At 51.4% G+C, this 22,781-nt stretch overlaps 1 protein-coding gene across 1 annotated transcript in view; it reads right to left on the bottom strand.

Annotated features, from left to right (window-relative positions):
• MARK4 (microtubule affinity regulating kinase 4) overlaps positions 1-22,777 on the bottom strand; it is a 42,751-nt gene extending 19,974 nt beyond the window's left edge. The window contains exons 1-10 of the mRNA XM_023736186.1: positions 22,727-22,777; positions 17,604-17,804; positions 14,963-15,016; positions 14,584-14,632; positions 12,455-12,520; positions 12,307-12,377; positions 10,849-10,905; positions 5,942-6,178; positions 2,050-2,169; positions 1,486-1,585 (exon numbers count right to left, since the gene is read on the bottom strand). Of these exons, the coding sequence (XP_023591954.1) occupies positions 1,486-1,585; positions 2,050-2,169; positions 5,942-6,178; positions 10,849-10,905; positions 12,307-12,377; positions 12,455-12,520; positions 14,584-14,632; positions 14,963-15,016; positions 17,604-17,804; positions 22,727-22,777 (1,006 nt within the window). The remainder of the gene's footprint in view (positions 1-1,485; positions 1,586-2,049; positions 2,170-5,941; positions 6,179-10,848; positions 10,906-12,306; positions 12,378-12,454; positions 12,521-14,583; positions 14,633-14,962; positions 15,017-17,603; positions 17,805-22,726) is intronic.
• Between the last annotated feature and the right edge of the window lie 4 nt (positions 22,778-22,781).

The raw sequence follows: 22,781 nt of genomic DNA, 5'->3' as shown, positions 1-22,781 counted from the left end.
TTATCTAGCGTAAGCCAGATTGGATTTGGGTTTACTGTTACTCCCAACCATGAAAGTCCTCATTTATGCAGCCAAGATCTGATGATGACCTCAGTTTCCTCATCTGTAGAATGGAAGGACTGGCTGGTTTCCAAGGGGTTCTTCCAGGGCACATGCTTTGGGGAACAAGAGTCCTAAGGTTCTAGGCTGGAGGGACCAGGACCCAAGGGGGGACAGGTGAGGCATGTACCATGGCGAGGAATTCTCCAACCAGGCAGATCTCCAACGACTTGTGCCCAACTTCTTCTAGAAGTGGTCTGTAATCTTTTTTTTATTTTAAATAATATTTTATTATGTTTTCAGTGAAGGTCTACACAGCAGTTTAGGTTGCCTTTCAACAATTTCTACACAAATTGTTCAGTGACATTGGTTACAGTCTTCACAATCCATGAGTATTCTCAATATTTCCATTCTGGTTGTTCCTTTTTTTCTCTTTCTTGTCTTAAATATTAAAAGCTAACGCGTATCCAGCACTAACATAAGTGCTTTATGTAGATGAACTCTTTTAATATCCCTAACAACTCTCTGAAAAGGAGCCCTGGAAGCACAGTGGTTAAAGTGCTCGGCTGCTAACCAAAAGGTCAGCGGTTTGAACTCAACAGCCACTCCATGGGACAAAGATGTGGCAGTCTGCTTCTGTTAAGATTAGAGCCTTGTAAACCTTATGGCGGCAGTTCTACTCTGTCCTATAGAGTCACTACGAGTTGGAATCGACTCAATGGCAACAGGTTTGGTTCGTGTTTTTTTCAACAACTCTCTGAGGTAGGGTCTAAGATTATGAACATTTTAAAACCGGTTGCCATCGCGTTGATTCCAACTCATGGAGACCCCACGTGTGCAGAGTAGAACTGTGTGCCACAGGGTTTTCAACTGCTGATTTTTTCGGAAGTAGATCATTAGGCCTTTCTTCCCAGGAGCCTTTGGGTGGACTTGAACCTCACTGTTCAGCTGAGCACATTAACCATTTGTACCACTCGAGGACTCCAGGACCCTTTTGTTATTGTTACTGGGTGCTGCTGAGTCAATTCTGACTAATGGCAACCCCATGTGTGATGGAGTAGGACTGCCCCATAGGGTTTCCTAGGCTGTAATCTTTATAGGAACAGATAGCCAGGTCTTTCTCCCATGGAGCTGCTGGGTGGGTTTTACCACCAACCTTTCAGTTAGCAGCCAAGTACTTAACCACTGCACCACCAGGGCTCCTTCCATGACCATTTTACAGATGAGGAAATAAAAGCACAGAGAGGGAAAGCCACTTTCACAGGGTCACACAGCTAGAAAGTGGCAGCACTGGGATCTGAGCCCTGGCTTTTCTCCACTTTCTCTAATTGCCTCGCAGGCTACTCTGATATTATCTAAAGTGGTTGGTACTGGGAGGCTCCTGCCCCGTGGCTCCATTGCCCAAAGCCCTGAGGACATGGGGCCCCCACCCTCCCTGCCCCTCACCGATTCGCTTCGTGTCCCCGAAGTCCTCCTCGGGCTCTGTGTATGGCTTCAACTCCTCACCCTCATATCCAATGTTGATCCACTTGTCTTTCATGATTTGCTGTGGGAACCAGGGGCACGGAAGGGGAAAGACAGATGTCAGAAGGAACTGGGGAAAATATAGCTCCCCCCATCCCAGGCAGGCCCTGCCCCATACCTCCAGGGCTTAACACCCCAGAATCAAGGGTGCCTGAGTGCTACTGCCTCCTCGCACCCCCTCCCTGTGAGCCTCCTGATGCCACCCCCTCCTCTGCATCATCTGGGTCCCTGGCACCCTGTAATCATCGTAGGAGCTCATTAGCTAATTACTGGCATGGCAGGGTGTGGGGGAGGCTGCTGGGGGGTGGCGTCAGGGCAGGCCTGGAGTCTCCCCTGGGTGGCCCGTCTACCCTACCCACCTGCAGCGGATCTCAGACAGGTGGGTGTGGAGGGGAAAGGGAAGGGTGAGAAGGCTAGTGGGGGGCAGGCAAGGTTTGGTGGGTCAGGTGATGGGAGAGGAGCTGGGGGTGTGGGGCTGGGGCTCACCTCAAGAGTACAGCGTTTCGCTGGGTTCAGCACCAAAAATCTACGCAGAATGCTCTCACAGTCAGTGGACATGTAGAAAGGGACCCGGTACTTCCCTCTGAGGACTCGCTCCCGCAGCTCCTGGGGGGAAGGCATCACAGGTGAGGGTCCGCCCTGTCTCCCTAGCTTTCTAACTCCCCACTCATTACACATACACACCATACACACATCACACACACCCCACATACCATATACACACTTCACACACATACACCACACACACATCACATACCACATAACCCACCCCACACCCTCACATACTACACACACACCACACACATACACACACCATACATACATCACACACACCCCACATACCACATACACACCTCACACCTACTAACAGCCCACACCCTACACCCACCCCACACACTACACACCACAGAAATACACATCCCCCAAACACCACACACACACTGCATACCACACACATCACATACCACATATATCCCCCACACTCCCCCACACTACACACACACCACATACATACACACACCATACACACATCATACAAACACCACATACCACATACATATACACATACCACATAAATATACACACTCCCCACAGACCACACACACACCTCACATAGATACACCTACCACACACCCACACACTACATCCATGACGTAAATACATACCCCCCGACACCACACACATCACATCCCACATACATCCACACCCCCCCATGCATCCACACATCCCACACACTAAATCCACACACCCCACACACTAAATACACACACACACAAATACCCACATACCACACATACACACACCCACCACGTATATACGACATACATACACACACACCACACAAATCCATATACCACACACACCTCACACCCCACATACATACACACATCACACAGATACACATACCACACACAACACATATATACATGCCACACACCAGACACACATCACATACCACACAAATACATACCACACACATATATACACCACATATACACACTCATCTTCACCCAACTCCTGACAAAATCGACAGCCCTGATAAGATGAGCAAAACCCCATGCCCTTTTCTGACCTCAGTTTCCCACCTGTAAAATGGGAACACTGTACTAGATGCAGCAGTTTTCAAAAAAAAAATTTTTAAGCTACATAACTTTTTACTCAAATAAAATCTTACAGAGAAAGTGAATTCTATAAGACAGATTAAAAGGGAAGTGGGCAACTGAGTTGGCCTCTGGGGCCTCAGTCTCCTTATCTGTAAACAGGGGTCACAGTACCCACCCCGTAAGGATGCTGCCAGGGTATAAATAAGTTCGTATGTTGTTGTCGGCCACTGAGTCATAGCGGCCCCATACACAACAGGATCGGACTGTTGTGATGTATACGAAGTTGATCACCAGGCTTTCTTCCTAGTCCATCTTAGTCTGAAAAAACCCATTGCCATTGAGTTGATTCACGCTTAGTCTGGAAGCTCCGCTGAAACGTCTTCAGCATCATAGCGACACGCAAGCTTCCACCGACAGACGAGTGGTGGCTGTGCATGAGGTGCACGGGCTGGGAACAGAAGCCGGGTATCCTGCATATGTGTAAAACGCTTAGCACGTGCTTGGTTTGGAGCAAGAGCTATCTAAATGTTAGCTAGCCATAAGGGGAGGGGGAAAAGGGATCCTGCTCACCGCCTTTCTCCCTCCCACCCTCTTCCCTCCCACTCCCCTCTCCCTCCTCTCCTCCCGACCCTCTGAGAAGCTATGCCTGTGTTTCCAAAGACCCACAATTCCGATGGTCTCAAAGGCCTGCACTGATTTATATGCGCTTATTTTTTTAAATGAGTTTTTCACGAAGGACCCCACCAAAGCTTTGAAAAATAAAATAAATTCCAGGTACCACGGCATGGCAGACTGGGGCGGGGGCTTCCGTTTTGCCGAAAGAACTGAGGGTGACAGAAAATGGAGGGGTGGGTGCACGGGGGTCTCCTGGGGTGGAGCCCTCTGTCAGGGACTGGGCTGGGAGCTGCCTCCCAGGGCGTTCTCCTCAAAGGGCGGGAAGACGTGTGCCTGGGAGATTTCTGGGCTGCAGATCATTACAGCCCCAGGCTCATGAATAGTTAACAATAAGTATCACTTTCAGAGCACCTGCCCTAGACGAGCTCTAAGCACTTTACGTATCTTACACCCATTTTCCCAACAGTGCTAGGAAGCAGGGTTATTATACCCATTTTCCAGATGGGGAAACCAAGGCCCAGAGAGGGTAAGCCACCTACCCAAGGTTGCACAGCCAGAAAGCAGCAGAGCCTGGGTTCAAACCCAGGGAATCTGGCTCCAGAGCTTGGGCTGTGTAACTGTGTCACTGTGTCTGTCACGGGACAGTGAAGAGGCAACCAGGCCACTGCCACCACCACCAGAGTGTGACACCCTGGCCACATGCCAGGGCCCAGTGAAGGGCTTTACATATTCAGCTCAGCTGCAAGAGGATACTCATATTGTCCCCATCTTACAGGTGAAGTTCAGAAAGGGACTTGTCCAAAGTCACGCAGCAAGGACGTGACAGAGCCAAGATCTGCCCCAGGCTGCACGCCTCCTTCACCCCAGCAAGGCCTGCGGTGGCTGGTGGGGAAATCAGGACGGCAGGAGGTGACAAGGCCTGGGGCAGGGGGACACTGGCCTGGCCTTTTCAAAGGTCTCCTGGCTTCACCTTTGGGGCTCAAAAAGATTATCCCATGCAAGGAGCCCCCCAGGTTCCAGGTAGTTTCCGAGGGCCAGGCGCTGTGCTAAGCGAGTACTCTGCATCCTTGAGCTCAGTGGGTCCTTGAATCACTCCTGCAAGGTTGGGGCCATTGAACAGAGTGGGGAGACTGAGGCTCACAGGGATTCTGGCCACCATGAAGAGGGGCTGCTTTCTCCTCATCATGCAGGTCTCTCCTCTGGTGTCCTCTCCTCAGCCAGAACTTCCCTGGCCCCTGATTTAAAGTCACCATGCTCCCCCAGGGGCTGCACTGAGCAGTGCAGAATGTTCCTGCTGTGGAATTCCCACCTGAAATGCCCCACCTGCATCAAATCACGAGGAAACATCAGACAGCCCAAACTGAGGGACGTCCTGCAATTTGTTGTTAGCTGCCATGAGTCGACTCCGACTCATGGTGACCCCATGTGTGCAGAGTAGAACTATGCTCCCCAGGTCTTCAATGCCTGATTTTTCAGAAGCAGATCGCCAGGCCATTCTTCCAAGGTGCCTCTGGGTGGATTCGAACCATGGACCTTTCAGTTAGCAGCTGAGCGTGTTAATCATTTGCGCTACCCAGGCAGAGGGTCAGCGAGAAAGTAGAAGACCCTCGACAAGATGGACTGACACAGTGGCTGCAACAATGGGCTCAAACATAACGACTGTGAGGATGGCACAGGACCGGGCAGTGTTTCGTCCTGTTGTACACGGGGTCACTATGAGTCAGAACTGCCTGGACGACACCTACCAACAGGCAGCACACTTTTACCTGGCATCACATTTTCAATGTTCGTCCCTCTTGTAGCACGTACGAGGGCAAGGATTTTGTCTGTCTATTCACTCACTGCCGTATTTGCAAAGCCTAAATCACGCCCGATGCACAGCAGTTGGACAATTCACATTTACTGAGTGAGCCAGGATTAGAACTAAGCCTGCCAGCTGCAAAGCCCACACCCTCCGCCATGGCACATGACGGTCCGCTCCGTCTGGTCTCCTTGGCGGGGGGAACCTGGATCCTGACTCCCATCTTGCCCTGTGACTTCAGGTTAACACATTCCTCTGACCCCCTTCAAGGAGATGTGGGAGGGTGGGACCTGATTGTAGGGGCCAGACAGACCCTCTCCTGGAGAGTAAGACCCCCGTGCCCAGCCCTGCCCGGCACCTTGAGGTTGTGCCCGTCAAAGGGCAGGGAGCCACTGACGAGGGTGTACAGGATGACGCCGAGGCTCCAGATGTCCACCTCTGGCCCGTCATACTTCTTCCCCTGGAACAGCTCTGGGGCGGCATATGGGGGGCTCCCGCAGAACGTGTCCAGCTTCGAGCCCAGCGTGAACTCGTTGCTGAAGCCGAAGTCGGCGATCTTGATGTTGGCCTCGGCGTCCAGCAAGAGGTTCTCAGCCTGGGAGGGAAGAGGAGAGAGCAGAGGGTAGGACTCATGGCACCTCTGGGTGGACTCAAACCTCTAACCTTCAGTTAGCAGCCGAGCACATTAACTGTCTGCACCACCCAGGAATTCTTCCTCCTCATCCATAAACCCACTGTCGTTGAGTCAATTCTGACTCACAGTGACCCTGTGGGACAGAGGAGAACTGACCCATGTGGTTTCTAAGGTCGTAATCTTTAAGGAAGCAGAGTGCTACAACTCTCTCCAGTGGAATGCCTGGTGGATCTGAACTGCCTTTAAGCTTTAAGTTAACCTAAGCTTTAGGTTAGCAGCCAAGAGCTTAATCATTGTGCAACCAGGGCTCCTTCTCTTCATCCATAGAATAAAGATAATTGTTAAGTCTTCACCTCATAGGGTTATTTGAGGATTAAATGAGCTAGCTCATGCAAAATGCCCAGAACAATTGCCTGTACTCAAGAAGTGCTATGATGGCGATTATTATCCCACGTGCTCTGCAGAGCTGGGGGTCCTCAGGCAATCTCCTGTCCCTCTCTGAGCCTCAGTTTACTCCACAGAAGAAAAAAAAAAAAAGAGGACTGATTGCTCAAGACCCATAATAAAGAAAAACAAATCGTTCCATTCTGTTACACACAAGATCACCAGGAATCAGAGCTCACTCGACAGCAACGAACAACTGCACCAAGCTCTGCGGTGGACGGTTCATGGTGGCTGCATTAATGTATGGCTAAAATTATGGTTTCTGGAAGAATCCCTGTTTCGAATCCCAGCTCCACCATTCACTCGCTGTGTGACCTTGGGCAGGTTACCAGACCTCTCTGTGCCTCACTTTTCCTATGTGTACACCGAGGATGATCACAGCACCTACCTCATAAGTGGTCACGGGATCACGCGTATGTTTAAACGGCGCCTGGAATGTAGTCGGTACTCAGTACGCACTTCACGTCATTCTGAGGTTTTGTTATTTAATGCCCTTGTCTGTTTTTATGGCATGTGTTTTTGTCAATCGCCATTTTCACGGACGAGGAAAACGAGGCTCAGAGGTCATCTCGGGCCCACAGCAAGAGGCTGGCGGAGGTGGGATCCACACCAGGCCCGCCATTTACAAGCGTGAGTGGGAAGCTGCTTCTAGCAACCTGCCTCTTCCAGCCTTTTGACTACAAATTGATGCACGAGTCCATCCTTCAAAATGTCGCCCACGTCTGGCCACCCTATCCCATGGCCCTCCCCTAGTCCTAGGCATCTCTGGCCTCCTTAAGGGTCTCCCTGCCTCTAGGCTTATTTCTGTATCAGCCTCAGTCCCTGCCCCAAAAAGAGGACAAAGCCTACAAAGACACACGCTTCAGCAAGATCTTCCTCAAACTGGAATCTAACGGCATCTCTGCTTGCTCAGGAGTTAAATCTCTCCTCTGAGCATTCGAGGCTACACGGTCCAGCCCCAACCTCAGGTCTCAGTGGACTGGTCCCCTTAGTTGGGTCCCCCTGAGGCACCAGCTAGACCCCTAAAATTCCTTTTAGCCACTTCTAGGACCCTCCACCAGGGGATGCCCCACCTCCAGATTAATCTTCACAATGGTCTGCACACCTATGGGGCAAAGTCAAGACTCAGGTGCTATTCAGAGGGTGGTGCCTGGACGGCCAGCCTGCGTCGGCACATGGGACATGAGTAGAGAAAGAGAAGGAACACTTAGAAACTTCCAGAACAATCTGACGTCACATTTTATGCCTTTTGAATAATTTTTGAAAAAATTGGAGCTTGTATTTTTTTTCCCTTCTGAGCTTTGGATTTATTTATTTTTTTAAGGGGAGCTTTTTTTTATTGTGTTTTAGGTGAAAGTTTATAGCCCAAATTAGTTTCTCATTCACAAATTCATACACAAATTGTTTTGTGACATTGGTTGCAATCCCTGCAGTGTGTCAGCACTCGTCCCCTTTCCCCTTCCACCCTGGGGTTCCCACGTCCATTTGTCCAGGTTTCCTGTCCCTTTCTGACTTCTCACCTTTGCTTCTGGGAGGGTGTTGCCCATGAGGTAGAGCTTGTATTTTCTGTGATTTTCCATTTCATTTTTCCCACAATTCATTTCCTTAACATCTTTTTAAAATTGTTGTAAATGTACATATAGCACCAATTTGCCAATTCAACGTTTTTCACGTGTACAATTTAGTGACATCAATTATATTAAGCATGTCGTACAATCATCACCAATATCCACTGCCAAACTTCCTGTCACCGCAAACAGAAACTCCATGCTTCCTGAGCAATCACTTCCCCTCCTGCAATTCATTTTTATTGTCTTTTACAAAAGTACCTGCCACATTGGGCTGGAAAATAAAAACAATAAAACAAGCCGGGTTGTCACTACGGATAGTGTGAGAAGCACTTCCTTAAAGCCCTTAGCAAAGGAACTGGTATATAGTAGGTGCTCAAGAAATGACAGTCCAATTTGATTTGAACCAAATGTTTACCTCTCTGGTCTAACAGAAGTCCTGAGAGGTACTGTTCTCCTAACTGGAAGGTGTGGAGGGGACCCCGGAGACACGAGACACCCCAACAGGTGGCTGAGCTCTAGCCAGCATTAGCCACAGTGATTCTTCCTTTGTATGGACTGATTTATGCTCCCTAAAAATATGTGTTGTAAATCTTCACCCCTATACCTGTGGAAGATCAAAGACTACGGCCTTCAGTATGGATTGCACCTCAACATAAAGAGAACAAAAATCCTCACAACTGCACCAATAAGACACATCACAATAAATGGAGAAAAGACTGAAATTGTCAAGGATTTCATTTTACTTGGACCCACAATCAACGTCCACGGAAGCAGCAGTCAGGAAATCAAATCATGTATTGCACTGGGCAAATTTGCTGCAAAAGACCTCTTTAAATGTTGGAAAGCAAAGATGTCACTTGGAGGACTAAGACGCGCCTGACTCAAGCCATGGTATTTTCAATTGCCTCATATGCATGCAAAAGCTGGACAATGAATAAGGAAGACCAGAGAAGAACTGATGCCTTTAAATTACGGTGTTGGCGAAGAATATTGAATAATATACCATGGACTATCAGAAGGACAAATAAATCTGTCTTAGACGTACAGCCAGGGTGTTCCTTAGAAGGGAGGATGGTGAGACTTCATCTCATGTACTTTGGACGTGTTATCAGGAGGGACCAGTCCTTGGAGAAGGACATCACGCTTGGTAAAGTAGAGGGTCAGCAAAAGAGAGGAAGACCCTCAACAAGATGGATTGACACAGTGGCTGCAACAGTGGGCTCAAGCATGACAACAACTATGATGGCGCAGTGTTTCTTTCTGTTGCACGTGGGGTCTCTATGAGTCAAAATTGACTCGAGGGTACCTGACAACAACAGCAACATACCCGTGGATGTCATATCATTTGGGAATAGGATTTTCTTTGTTATGTTAATGGCACCATATGGATGTAGGGTGTGTCTTAAGCTAACATATACATTATAATATATACATTATATTCACTTAAACTTCTGATATATAAAAAGAGCAGATTAGGCACAGAGAAGCAAGCAGAGATGGGGGAAAACAGATGTCACACCACGTGAAGATCACCAAGAAGCTCAGGAACAGAAGCTGAAAGGAGACAAGGACTTTCCCCCAGAGCCTACAGAGAAAGAAAGCCTTCCCATAGAGTCTGTGCCCTGAATTCAGACTTCCAGCCTCCTAACTGTGAGAAAATAAATTTCTGTTCGTCAAAGCCACCCACTTGTGGTATTGCTGTTATAGCATACTAGAAAACTAAGACAACGTGCAGAGGTCCTTCTGAAGTTCTAAAGTTCCTGTAATTCTAAAGACCAGACTTAATGGTCTGACTGAGACTGGAGGAACCCCAGAGAGCATGGCCCCAGACTCTCTGTCAACCCAGCACTAAAATCATTCCCAATGCTAACTCTTCAGCCAAAGATTGGACTGGACTGTGGGACATAAAATGATATTCGTGAAGAGTGTGCTTCTTAGCTCAAGTAGATACATGAGACTAAATGGGCAGCTCCTGTCCAGAGGCGAGATGAGAAGGCAGAGAGGGTCAGGAGCTGGTTGAATGGACACGGAAAATCAGGGGTGGAAAGGAGGAGTGTGCTGTCACAGTATAGGGAGAGCAACCAGGGTCACATAACAATGTATGTATAAATTTCTGCATGAGAGACTAACTTGAATTGTAAACTTTCACTTAAAGTACAACAATTAAAAAAAAAAAAAGTCCCTGCAATTCTGAGACTCAGGAGGCAACAGGATCTTGGGGCTCTAAAATCTAAATGTTCAAGGACTCTGGAATGTTCTAAAGCCTGAGAGATGCCAAGGCCCCAAAGGCTCTGAGAGCGGGAGCTCTTTATCACATCCAGTGTCCTTTTCTGATACCCGTGTAACGGTCTGGGCTGTTCTAAGACACTTTGTATCTGTCCCTTTTGCTCATGCCTCCTGTCCCCACCCCCCTACCCATGCCCCCATCTCCTGGCCTTGCTTTTGCCACAAAAGCCTGAGAAAGTCCGAGGACTGTGGGTGCCAAGGAGGAGCATGAGGAGAAAATGGCAGGGGGCGGGGTTGCCAGAGAGTATAGGGGAAGCACAGAAGGAAAGGGCAGGGAGGCTGAGGAGAGACGTGGGGGGTCTGTGGGCCGAGTTATGGCTGCAGGCTTACCTTCAGGTCCCTGTGTACAATGTTTTTCTGGTGACAATAGTGCACAGCCGATACAATCTGGAGGTGGCAGGGGGGAGACCAGTTATTTGTGTCCCCTAAACCCTTCAGCCTCCCTCAAGGACCCCAGGGATCCACTCACAACAGAACCCCTAAAGTCCAGGCCTCCACTCCCTCAGGCACACGTTGAGACTCCCAAAGACCTCAACCTCACCCCTAATTCTGTCGCAACAGAGATGCTTCGTGGACCTCACACACAAACCTCCACCACACTCCCAGCCGTCCTCATGCCCAGAGATGGGAACTCTGTCACACCCGTGGGCCTCAGAACCTAGACAGCGGGATCCCTCCGGCCTCTCCCATCTGGACACCCTCGTGAGAACATCGCACACCTGCAGACTCAACCACGCAGCCCGAACACACCAGGGCTTCAGCTCCTCACGCCCAGGATGGCACATCAGGGCAGGCAGACAGCCTTAAGTGGACACGTTCATACCCACACTTGACACTCTTATACTCAGACCTTTTCATGGGTGCTAACTCACTCATCAGGGCACCCTTACACCTGCATGCCCCCTTACCACACACTTGTACACCCTCCTACCTGTTGTCCTCTTACCCACACACCTGGGCATCTTCAGGCCCTCACACCCACCAACCTACATACTCACATCTGGGCCCCCACCCACACATCTGGGTACTCCCATGTCCCCTTACTCACACACGTGAGCACCCTGAGTCCCTCTTGCCCATACACCTGCACACCCTCACATCCACTAACCTATACACCCACACCTGGGCCCCTGCCCACTCTCTTACATACCTGGATGCCCACATGCCTTTTTACTGACCTACCCGTACACCTGCCCATGTGCCTGCCCTCTTACCTACATACCTGGGCGTGCTCATGTCCTCTTACCCACCCACCTGTGCATACTCACACTCTCTTGCCCATCAACCTCCCTACCCATACCTGCGCCCCTCCCACCTCTTACTCACCCACCTGGGCTGCTCTCTTGCACACAAACTCACATATGCAACCCTGCACCCCCTCCTGCCCATACACTGGGCTGCCACCCACTCTCCTACCCACACACCTACATACCTGGGCACCCACATAGCCTACTTCACACACCTGCTAATCCTCGCTGCTACAAATCAATACACCTCGGCACCCGTGCACCTGTGTGACCCCTTATCCACATGCTTCCACGCCTGGGCACACCCTCGCACCCACACACCCAACACTTGAGCACCTGTGTGCTTACATATCCTCCCACCCACCCAGCTGGGCACCTGCACACCTCCACACCCACAGATCTGGAAAGCCTTACACCTGGGCACCTGCATGTGCAGACACCCAACCCTGCACCCTCACCCCTACCCAGACCTACACCCAGCTCTCGGACCCTCACTGCCAGGCACCGAGCCCCACCCCACAGTCCTGCCCTTGACCCTGACCTGTCGGAACTTGGCTCGAGCTTCCTTCTCCTTCATGCGGCCGTGCGAGACGAGGTAGTCAAACACTTCTCCTGCAGGGCAGAGGCCGAGCAGGTCAGGGCAGGGCAGGGGCGCAAGGGGCGCTGGGAGGGGAGGGGTGGGGCCTCACCGGCACTTGCATATTCCATCACCAGGTACAGCGTCTTCTCGGTCTCGATCACCTCGAAGAGCTTCACTGCAACCAATGGGCAAGGGGTCAGGTGGGAAGAGATCCCCACTCTCCACCCGCCCAGTGACTACGCACCGCCTCTCCTCAAGAACCCTCGATGGCTCCCAATTGTTGGCAAGATTTTCCAAACTCCCTGGCCCCACCTTTTCCACTTTCTCTCTCACTAGAATGTCAGCTTGATGAGGCCAGGGATTTGAGTCTGTTTTGTTCAGCTGTCTCCCCAGTTTCTGGCACCTAGTAGCCACTCAATAAAAAAAAATTTACTGAGTAGGTTTCATGGGAAGCCTAGAGAGCAGTGAGCTAAAGATAATGGTGATGGAATAATCTGGAAAAGGGTAGTGAGAATAGCAGCACAACTGGAAGAATGTAGTCGATGTCACTGAATTGTACATGTAAAAGCTTTTGAAGTCGTGTAACTTTGGCTATGTATACTTTCACCAAAAAAAAAAAAAGTCCTGGACAGAGCTATAGAAAGACGTAGAACAAAATTCTAACTCACAAAAACAGGCCAGATTTACTGGCCTGAAAGACTGGAGAAACCCCGAGAGTATGGCCCCCAGACACCTTTTTAGCTCAGCGGTGAAGTCACTCCCAAGGTTCAGTGTTCAGCTGGAGACTGGACAGCCCCATAAAACAAAACAGGACTAATGAGGCACAGCAGTCCAAGGACAAGGACTAAAAGGCAGGAGGGGACAAGAAAGCTGGTGATAGGGAACCCAAGGTTGAGAAGGGACAGTGTCGACATGTCACGGGGTTGTTAACCATTGTCATAGGGCAATATGCGTACTGTTTAATGGGAAAACTATTTGTTCCGTAAACCTTCATCTAAGGTACAAAAAAAAAAAAAATTATCTCTGTGAGATCAAACTGACAATAGCAACTCAAAAGGTTTGACAGGAAGCCTAGGGAGTAGTGAGTTGAAGATAATGGTGATGGAATAATTTGGAAAAAGACAGTGAGAATAGCAGCACAACTGGAAGAATGTAATCAATGTCACTGAATTGGACACATAGAAACTTTTGAAATGGTGTAACTTTGGCTATGTATATTTTCACCAAAAAAAAATTAAAAAAAGTCCTCCAAGGTCAAGAAGGGAGAGTGCTGACATGTCGCGGGGTTGTTAACCAATGTCGTAAAACAATATGTGTACTGACTGTTTAATGAGAAACTATTTGTTCTGTAAACCTTCATCTAAAAAAGAGAAAAAAAAAATTTACTGAGTAAATGAATGAACAGATGAAGAAATGCTGCAGCCACATCCAAAAGCCAAAAAAAAATCATTGCCATCAAGTTGATTCTGACGCATAGTGACCCTGTAGGACAGAGTAGAACTGCCCCATAGGGTTCCAAGGCTGTAATCTTTACGGAAGCTGTCACATCTTTCTTTCATGGAGCTGCTAGTGGGTTCAAACCACCAACCTTACGGTTAGCAGCTGAGTGCTTAACCACTGCATCACCAGGGCTCCCTTCAGCCACATCCAGGCCAGGCTAAATCTGCCTTCTCTCAGTAAAGACCCCCCCCTTCTCCCCCCTCTGCCTAACAATATGGCAATGATGATGATGCCGCTAATGAGCATCATAAGACCAGCTCTGATAGCCTGCTGTTATTGTTAGGTGCTGTTGAGCTGGTTCCGACTCACAGCAACCCCATGTACAACAGAAGGAAATGCTGTCCAGTCCTGCACAATCCTCACAATCATTGCTACGTTTGAGCCCATTGTTGCGGCCACTGTGTCAATCCATGTTGTTGAGGGTCTTCCTCTTCTTGCTGACTCTCTATTTTGCCAAGTAGAATCTGATAACTTAGCCCTGCACCAAGTATTTTGCATGAATGACCTTCTCCAGTCCTCACAATGACCCTGAAGTAGGGCCTCTTATAAGGAAGGAGAAGCTCAGAGAGGTTAAGTGACTTTCGCAAGGTCACAACGCCAGTAAGCAAAGATGTCACTATGAGAAACCAGCTCTCTCTAACTAGTATAATGGCTGGCCCTCCTCCCCCTAATCCTCTCTTTTCTCCAAGTACTCCAGCTGGTGGTCTGCCTTTGAGCCCACTCCCATCCCCTCCTCACCGATGTTGGGGTGGTTTAGGCCCTTCATGATGCGGACTTCTCGGAACAGCTGGGCATGGCGGAAAGGGAAGACAAGAAGGGTGGGTGAGGTTGGCCAGTTTTGGGGACCTCTGTCCTCTTACCCACACCTCTGGGTATCTTCAAGCCCTCACGGCTACCAATCTACATACCCACACCCGGGCTCCCCCACCCTCTTACACACCTGGATACCCACATGCCTTTTTACTCACCCTCCTGTGCACCTCCCACCTGCCTGCCCTCTTACCTACACACCTGGGCACGATCAGGAGGGCAGAGGGGCTGGGCGGGTCACCTGGCTGTTCTGGGGGCCTTGTCAACCCCCGCCCCCCACCCCTCATCCCCTCTCCCTGGGGCTCACCTTCTGCAGGCTGCTGGGGTTCAGCTGGGTTTTATCGATGATCTTGATGGCAACCTGGGGGTGGAGTAAGGGAGGGAGAGAGGAAGGGTCAACCTGATAGGCCCTCAGGTTGAGGAAAGGTCCCCCAGCTTAGACCACCCCAGGACACCCTTCCCTTGTCCCTTCCCTCTCACAGGGAGCACTAAAGCTGGGCTATTCCTAGAGGACGGACTTTGGTGGGAGTGGGGGAAGGAGACCCGGGCTGCAGGGCCTTTGCACATGATGTTCCCTCTGTCTCCGGTGCTACCCCTATTCCATGGTGGGGCCTGGGTGAGGTTGCTCCAGGGGCCTGTGAGTGTATGTGAGGGCATCTCAGATCATCCATCCAGCACATATTTGTTTTAAATGCATGGACGGTGAAGTCATAAATAATAGCTGTAGCTAGTACTTACCTTGTGCTGAAGGCCTGGTGGCAGAGTGGTCAAGACCTTGACTGCTAAGCAAAATGTCAGCAGTTCGAATCCACCAGCTGCTCCTTGGAAACTCTATGGGGCAGGTCTACTCTGTCCTATAGGGTTGCTATGAATTGAAATAGACTCAACAGCAACGGGTTTTACTATGTGCCAGGCCCTGGTCTGTGTGCTTCACCGATGAGAATTCATTTAACCCTCACAATAACCCTAAGAGATGAGTTCCAGGATCACCCTCATTTTACAGATGGGGACACTGAGGCACAGAGCAGCTCACCACTGGGGCAAGGTTCCATGGCTAGTGAGCTGTGGGCCGGGATTTGAACTTATGCAGCTGGCCGGGTCTACCTCTTAAACGCTGGGCACTTTTTAAAAAATGTATTTTTGAAAGAGCAGTAAGGTAGTCCTCACAGGGGAAAAATCATCATGTTTTACACTTATTTTGTAGTTTAATCTTTATTTCTGATTGCATTGAGAGAGAACCATAATTTTTTCAGTAGTTAAGAGGCTGCTAAAAGTCTTAATACAGCCCTAAAAAAACCCAGCTGCCACTGAGTTGACTTTGACTCATGGCAACCCCATGTGTGTCAGAGTAGAGCTGTGCTCCGCAGGGTTTTTAATGGCTGGTTTTTCGGAAGTAGATCACTAGACCTTTCTCTGAGGTACCTCTGAGTAGACTCAAAGCTCTAACCTTTCAGTCAGCAGCCAAACACATTAACTGTGTGTATCACCCAAGAACTCCTTAATCCAGCCCTAGAGCTATAGTTTTCACAAAAAGTTTTGGGACCACCCCCAGAAAAACCCCATATCCACCAAATTAAAGAATTCTTCCCCTGGGAGGCCCAAAACCAAACCAAAACCCACTGCCGTCGAGTGAATTCCAACTCATGGTGATCCTATAGGAGGACAGAGTAGAACCGCCCCCACAGGGTTTCCAAGGCTGTAAATCTTTACGGAAGCAGAATGCCACATCTCTCTCCTTTGGAGCAGCTGGTGGATTCGAAATGCCAACTTGTTTGGTTAGCAGCCCAGTGCTTTAACCAATGAGCCACCAGGCCTCCTTCCCTTAAAAGCCGATCCTCTCAGAAATCCCTGGAATCATGTACAAAAGCCACATATGGGAAACAACGCGTTCTTTGTGGGGGAGAGGGGTCCCTGAGCTTTCTGCATATTCTTACGAATGGGTTTTTAATTTTGTCAAACGCTCCTTATGCCAGTATCGAGACGATCATATGGTTTCTCTCCTTTAATCTGTGAATGTGGTGAAGTGCATGAATAAATTGGCAAATGGGAAAGAATTTTGCATTCCTGGGATAAACCCAGCTTTGTCACCACACAGCTTTCTTCAATCGGTTTGCCAGATTCTATCTGCTAAAATCTTGTTTAAGATTTTTGTATCTAAGTTCATAAGACTGGCCTATAATTTTGTTCCTTGTCTAGTTTTGCTCTCCTGGTCAAACAAGCACATAAAATCAGTTGAGCACTGGAATCTCTTTCTTTAGAAGAATTGGCATGAAATTTGAAAGTTTGCTAGAATTTGCCCATAAAACCATCAGGGCCAGGTGTCTTTTGCATGTATGGTGTGGAGGACAGTGTGGGAACAGGGAATAGTCCATCTAAAGTAGGAGAAATTACTCCAGTCACTTTCTCTAAAGCTGAAGGGGTCCGGAAAGGAATCAGGAAACCACCTACCATCTTTTTTTTCTCTAAGTGTGAGTCAGACGCATCACCTCTGGATTACAAGGTCTGCACGGGCCCTTTCTGCAATAATCTTTCCATCCTTCTCAGTACATGGGCCCATGCCAGAAGGCGAGGCAGGGGCAGTGGGGGTGTAATTGAGAACTCAAGGCCAATAAACCTGGCGTGTTCTCATCAACATGACGGGAATATATGGTAGAATCAAAGTCCATCATTAAAACAGGGAGGTGGCCAAGGTTCAGACACAAAAGTTACGTGAATTCTTAGAAATACTACACGTGGCTCTGCAGAGCTTTCTTGACAACTTCAGGGATACCAACAATGAGTTCTCTTCCTGCTAGGGCTGCTCTGGAAAAAGCAAAAGACGCTCTGTTTTGTCCCAGAGAGAGTCAAGGACTCGCCTAAGGTCCCAAAGCAAACTGAGGGCCAGACTGGGCTGCCTGCTCTGGGACACAAGGGTTGTCCCTGAGCTCGGTCTGCAGCCACACACTCACCTCCCGGCCGGTGAGGATGTGCCGAGCCAGCTTGACTTTGGCAAAGTTGCCCTTCCCAATGGTCCTCAGCAGGCGGTAGTTGCCCACATGGGGCTGCTCCTCGGGACACGAGGCGATGGAGTTCCGGCAACGGGCACCCAGGGAGCGGCTGGACCAGGACGGTCCTTTGTCTGAGGAGCGACCGCTGCCCAAAGTACCATGCTGGGTGGGGGAAGATGGAACGTGAGCTGGAGGGCAGCGCTCGTGCAATCCCACCTTCAGCAGTACCCACCTCAACTCTAGCCCTGGACATCGACCCCTTGGCGGCCATTTTCTAACCCAGGCCATGGAGGATCATGATGCCTGGAGGTCCCCGTCTCCCTCTACATGATGTCTTCAAGAACAAAAACATCTGGGCCCGTAACACTGCAGCACCCAGGGCTCCAGACTGGTGAACCCCTCTTCACCCTTTACTCAGCCAGCCTATCTCCATCTTCCTGTTCTAATTCCTGACATTCCCATCACATCCACAATATTCTATTCTAAATGACACAGCCCCCAGCTCCAGTGTTGACCTCAATCTAGACTCAATGCTCCACCTCAACTATCACCTGTCCCCATGCTCCACCCCAAACACCACCTGTCCCCACACTCCTCCCCAAACACCACCGCCCCCAACACTACACGCCAACCACTACCTGCCCCTATGCACCACCCCAATCATCACCTGTCCCCATGCTCCATCTCAACCATCACCTGTCCCCATGCTCCACCTCAACCATCACCTGTCCCCATGCTCCACCAACCATCACCTGTCCCCACGCCCCACCCCAATCATCAACCTGTCCCCACGCTCCATCTCAACCATCACCTGTCCCCAGGCTCCACCTCAGCCATCACCTGTCCCCATGCTCCACCAACCATCACCTGTCCCCATGCTCCACCAACCATCACTTGTCCCCACACTCGACCACCCCCAAAACTCCACCTCAGCCATTACCACTCCTGACACCACTCAACCCCATCACTGCTCCCAACATTCTATTCTATCCATCACAGTCCCCATTCTACTCCCCAAATTCTAATCCAAACCCAAATGTCAACATTTTATTCCCAATTTTACTGTCCCTAACATTTTATCTTATTCTGAATCCTATTGCAAACACTGCTACCAACAGCCTTTTTCCAAACATCACTTCGTCCTAAACACTCCACTCCAGCTGCTGTCACCTTCCTTCTGGGAAAAACACTGTTGCTTCCCTGCTCTGCCCTCCACCAGCCACGTGAAACACTGTTGCTTAAGCTGTGCTCTCCACCAGCCACATGAAACACTGTTGCTTGAGCTCTGCCCTCCACCAGCCACATGAAACTCTGTTGCGTGAGCTGTGCCCTGACCCGCTGTCTCCCACACCACCAGTCCTGTCTGTCCCCGACGTCCTGTTCCTGCTGTCCTGTCCCTCCTGGGCCTCTCTCCCCCGCAGGTCACCTGCCTGCTTCAGGCTGCCCTGTCCTGATTGTGAGCCCCAGGGACTGTAGCTCCCTTTCAGCGCCGGGGCCCAGGGTACAGGCAGCCGAGGGAGCTGGAGGCCCCAACCAGGACAGCGCTGCTCTGTCCACACCCCATGCTGCCCCTGTGCCCTTCCCAGGGCTGGGGAGCAGGAGCAAGGGGACAAAGAGAACCGAGAGACAGAGGTGACCGGGTGGCCAGTGAGCTGAGTGCCCGGGCCCACCTCCCTGACAGGCCACAACATTTAACGAACACAACCTTCGTACCACACATTGCAACCCTCTCAATAACCCTGGGGAGTAGGTACAGCTATCATCCTCATTTTACAGGTGGGGAAACTGAGGGTCAGAAAGGTGAAGTCACCTGCCCAAGGTCACACAGGCTGGGAGGGGCAGAGTCAGGCTCTGAACCCAGACAGTCCACCCTGGAATTGATGTTCTTTGCCGCCCCCCTGTGCTGCCTCAAGCCCCCACATCACCATCATCCTTATTAGGCAGCATTTGCTACAAGCCAAGTCCCATGCTAATAAGCACCTCACCCACATTCAAATCCCACAGCAGCCCAATGAGGGAGGCATCTGCAGCCCCATATTCCAGAGCAGAAGACGGAGGCTTGGAGAGAGGAAGTGCTTTGTCAAGGTCATGGTTCATTCACGAGTGGCAGAGACACGATGCTCCTATGACTGGGGGCAGAAACCACCACTGCCTGAGCCCCAACTCCATGCCCTCTGTCCACTGGACCCTTGCCCTGGCCTCCAGTGTGGGTCTAATTACTGCCCACATCCTGTAGCGGGGACCCCAGGGCTCAGGCAGGTGATGCACCTTGCCCAAGGTCAAAGGGCATGTGGAGCAGAACAGGGATTCGAACCCAGGCCTGCTGACTCCAGAGCTCCCAGCTCTTCTCCACATCCTCCTGGTGGCTCAGAGCCCCAGGCCTCCTCCCAGGGGAGGGTGAGGAGGGAAGTGGAGATCCTGGCCCTGATAAAGACTCCATCTCCACTGAGATAAGAGCTTAGAGAAGAATTCCCCATCAGTGGCACCAGGGGACCGACCTGGGGATGGTCTGGCACCTCACTGCAGGCAGTGTGGCTGAGGGACCCCGGCGAGGGGCAGCTGGGGCAGTGGGTGATGAAGACCCCAGGGGCCGGGGGTGGGAGCTAAAACTGGCTGGCACCACCAGCTGGCCCGGCTCCCTCCCGCCAGGCTGGCACCCCAACACCACTGAGTCTGTTGCTAGGGAACCTCCGGAGAGGGAGAAGCTGGGTGGTAGGGGCCCGAGGTAGGGCAGCACGACCCCACGTGGCCTATCATCATGGTAACCAGGTGGAAGAGGAAGGGTCTGCAAAGAGGACCCCCAGATTCTGAAGAGACCCCCAAGATGGACACACAAGTATTGCTGACAAGATTTAGGGGGAAGGAGAAAGGGATTAGCTGTCCTCGAACCTCCACTACGCACACATTTGAACCACAAAAGGAGGAAGTCTTCATGAGTCCCATTTTACTGAGGCTCAGAGAGGTGTGGTCACTTGCCTGAGGTCACACAACTAGGGAGGGTCAGAAACCAGATCTGAACCTAAGTTAATGCGAATAACTAAAGTCATAATAACAATAACAGCTACAATACCGTATTTACAGAATCTTGGCTTCTTAAAACATCCCTAACAGGGAAATGCGATCATCAATCCCATTTCAGAGATAAAGAAACTGAGGCTCACGGCAGGGAGCCCTGGGCGGGGAAGTGACAACCCCCTAACTCATCTCCTGAGTTGTAATCACAGCTCACATTTGTGGAGCACTGCCTATGTGCCAGGCTTAACCCTCATCGTCATGGAGTCCAGGGATCATGCCCATTTTCCAGAGCAGGGAACTGAGGCTCAAAAAGGGGAAAGCCAGTTGCCTGAGAACACACAGCAAGCCGCTGGCAAAGTCAGGATTTGAACCCAGGACTGTAGTGACTAGGGAAGGGAGGTAGGCCTCTCATCAGACTTCAAATTGGAGATCTCTGAGAGAGGGTCCCGTGAGATGAAGAAGAAGCAAAGATGAATTTCTCTGATGGGGTATCTGGGGTGAGGGCAGCTCTGAGTGGCAGGGACCTGGCAGAAGGCCTGGGGGAAAAGGGATAAAGACCCTGGCTGGGGAGGGGTCTGGGATTGGTTGATGGGAAGATCTTTGGAAGGGCTGGGTGACCAGAAATATGGGGAACAGGGAGGGGGGTCTCACTGGGATTGTTCTGGGCTGTGCTGTAGGGGTAGGAGGGCCTGGGCATTCGGGGAAGGGGATTTGGCAGGAAGGAACAAAACCACAGGGACAGTGGAAGTCAAGGGTTGGGGATTCCTGGGCTAGGGGTCTGGGTCTTGGGGAAATTCCTAGAAATCAGAGAAGTGGGCTTCTGGAGCAGCCCTGGCGAAGAGGGCTTCTGGTGCAAAGGGCAGTCCAAAGGAAGCAAGGCTGAGCCTGTGGAGGGTCAAGAGGCCTAGAAATTTGGGGAGAAGGCTTCCAGCAGACAGAGCCTAAGAGAAGAGGGCTTAAAGCCAAGGCAGGAGCAGCGACTTCAAATCCAGGAGTCTTCTGGAAGAGGGTCTGGGGCCAGGCCTCGTGGGCTGAGGAAGGCCTCTGAAGTTGAGGAGGGGGCTTCCCTGGCAGGCCAGGTCCCCAGCATGGATGGTGGAGGCCTTGGGGCAGGACAAGGGGTGGAGCCTGGAAATCTAGGGGAGGAGATGGTGGCCTGTGAGGAAGGGGCCTGGGCAGGCCTTGGAGAGAGTTAAGAGTTAGGGGTTTGGGGAAGGGGCTTGCCTGAAGCTGAAGAGTCGCTACAAAGAGGCTGAGGCCTGCAGTCAGGTAGATCAGGGTCTGGAAATTCCAGATTGGGCTGGGGAGCCTGGGAAGTTGGAGGCCAAGGCTTCCTGGGAGAGGAAGAGGCCTGAGAGGGTCCAGGCAGGGTCTGGGTGGGGGGGTACCCGGGTTTCTGGGAATCCAGGGACAGGGCTGCTGGGAAGCTGAGACAAGGCCAGAGAGTGGAGAGACCTTGAAAAAGCAAAAAAAGGGCCCTGGGCCCAGGAAAGGTGGGGAGGAAAGGTGGGACCGGCTTCCTGTGAGGGGCTGCCCAAAGGGGCCGGAACGATACCGGAGGGACCAAGGGGCAGGAATGGGAGTGGGGGGCTTCTGGGGCAGCAGGGCACCAGACCCAGACCGGGAAGGGCAGAGCCGGAGGCAGGGCTGGGCCAGGCCTTCCTGGGAGCGGGCCAGGGCTGGGCCTGGGGGGTCAGGGGCCCTGCAAATCCGGGAGGGGCCAGCTGTCGGATGCTGCCAGTCTGGAGGGGAAGGGGTTTAAACACGCCAGAGAAGGGAGGGGCTCCTAGCAGGCAGGGGAGGGGGCTTCCTGGAGAGCAGAGACCCGAGCGGAAGCCGCCGGCAGAGGGACAGAGAAGGGTCCCGGGAGAGGGGCGCCCCCAGGGGTCGGGCTGGGCTCGGGGGAGTGGGGGGGAGGCCGAGAGGCCTGGCGGTGTGGGAAGGGGTCGGGAGTGGCGAGCGGGGCCGGGACGATGAGGGTAGCGGCTTGCGGGGCGAGGGGCACGACAGGGGAAGGATTCGGCGGCTGGACCCGGCCGGGGCTCCCCAAGGGGCCGGGCCCCACTCACCGTGTCCGAGTTCCGATCGTTGCCCGGAGCCAGCGCCGTCCGCGAAGACATCTTC

This window comes from Trichechus manatus, unplaced genomic scaffold, assembly GCF_000243295.1.
Source record: "Trichechus manatus latirostris isolate Lorelei unplaced genomic scaffold, TriManLat1.0 scaffold00087, whole genome shotgun sequence".
In the NCBI taxonomy this organism is placed as follows: Eukaryota; Metazoa; Chordata; class Mammalia; order Sirenia; family Trichechidae; genus Trichechus; species Trichechus manatus.
This window is presented reverse-complemented; position numbering and strand designations above follow the sequence as displayed.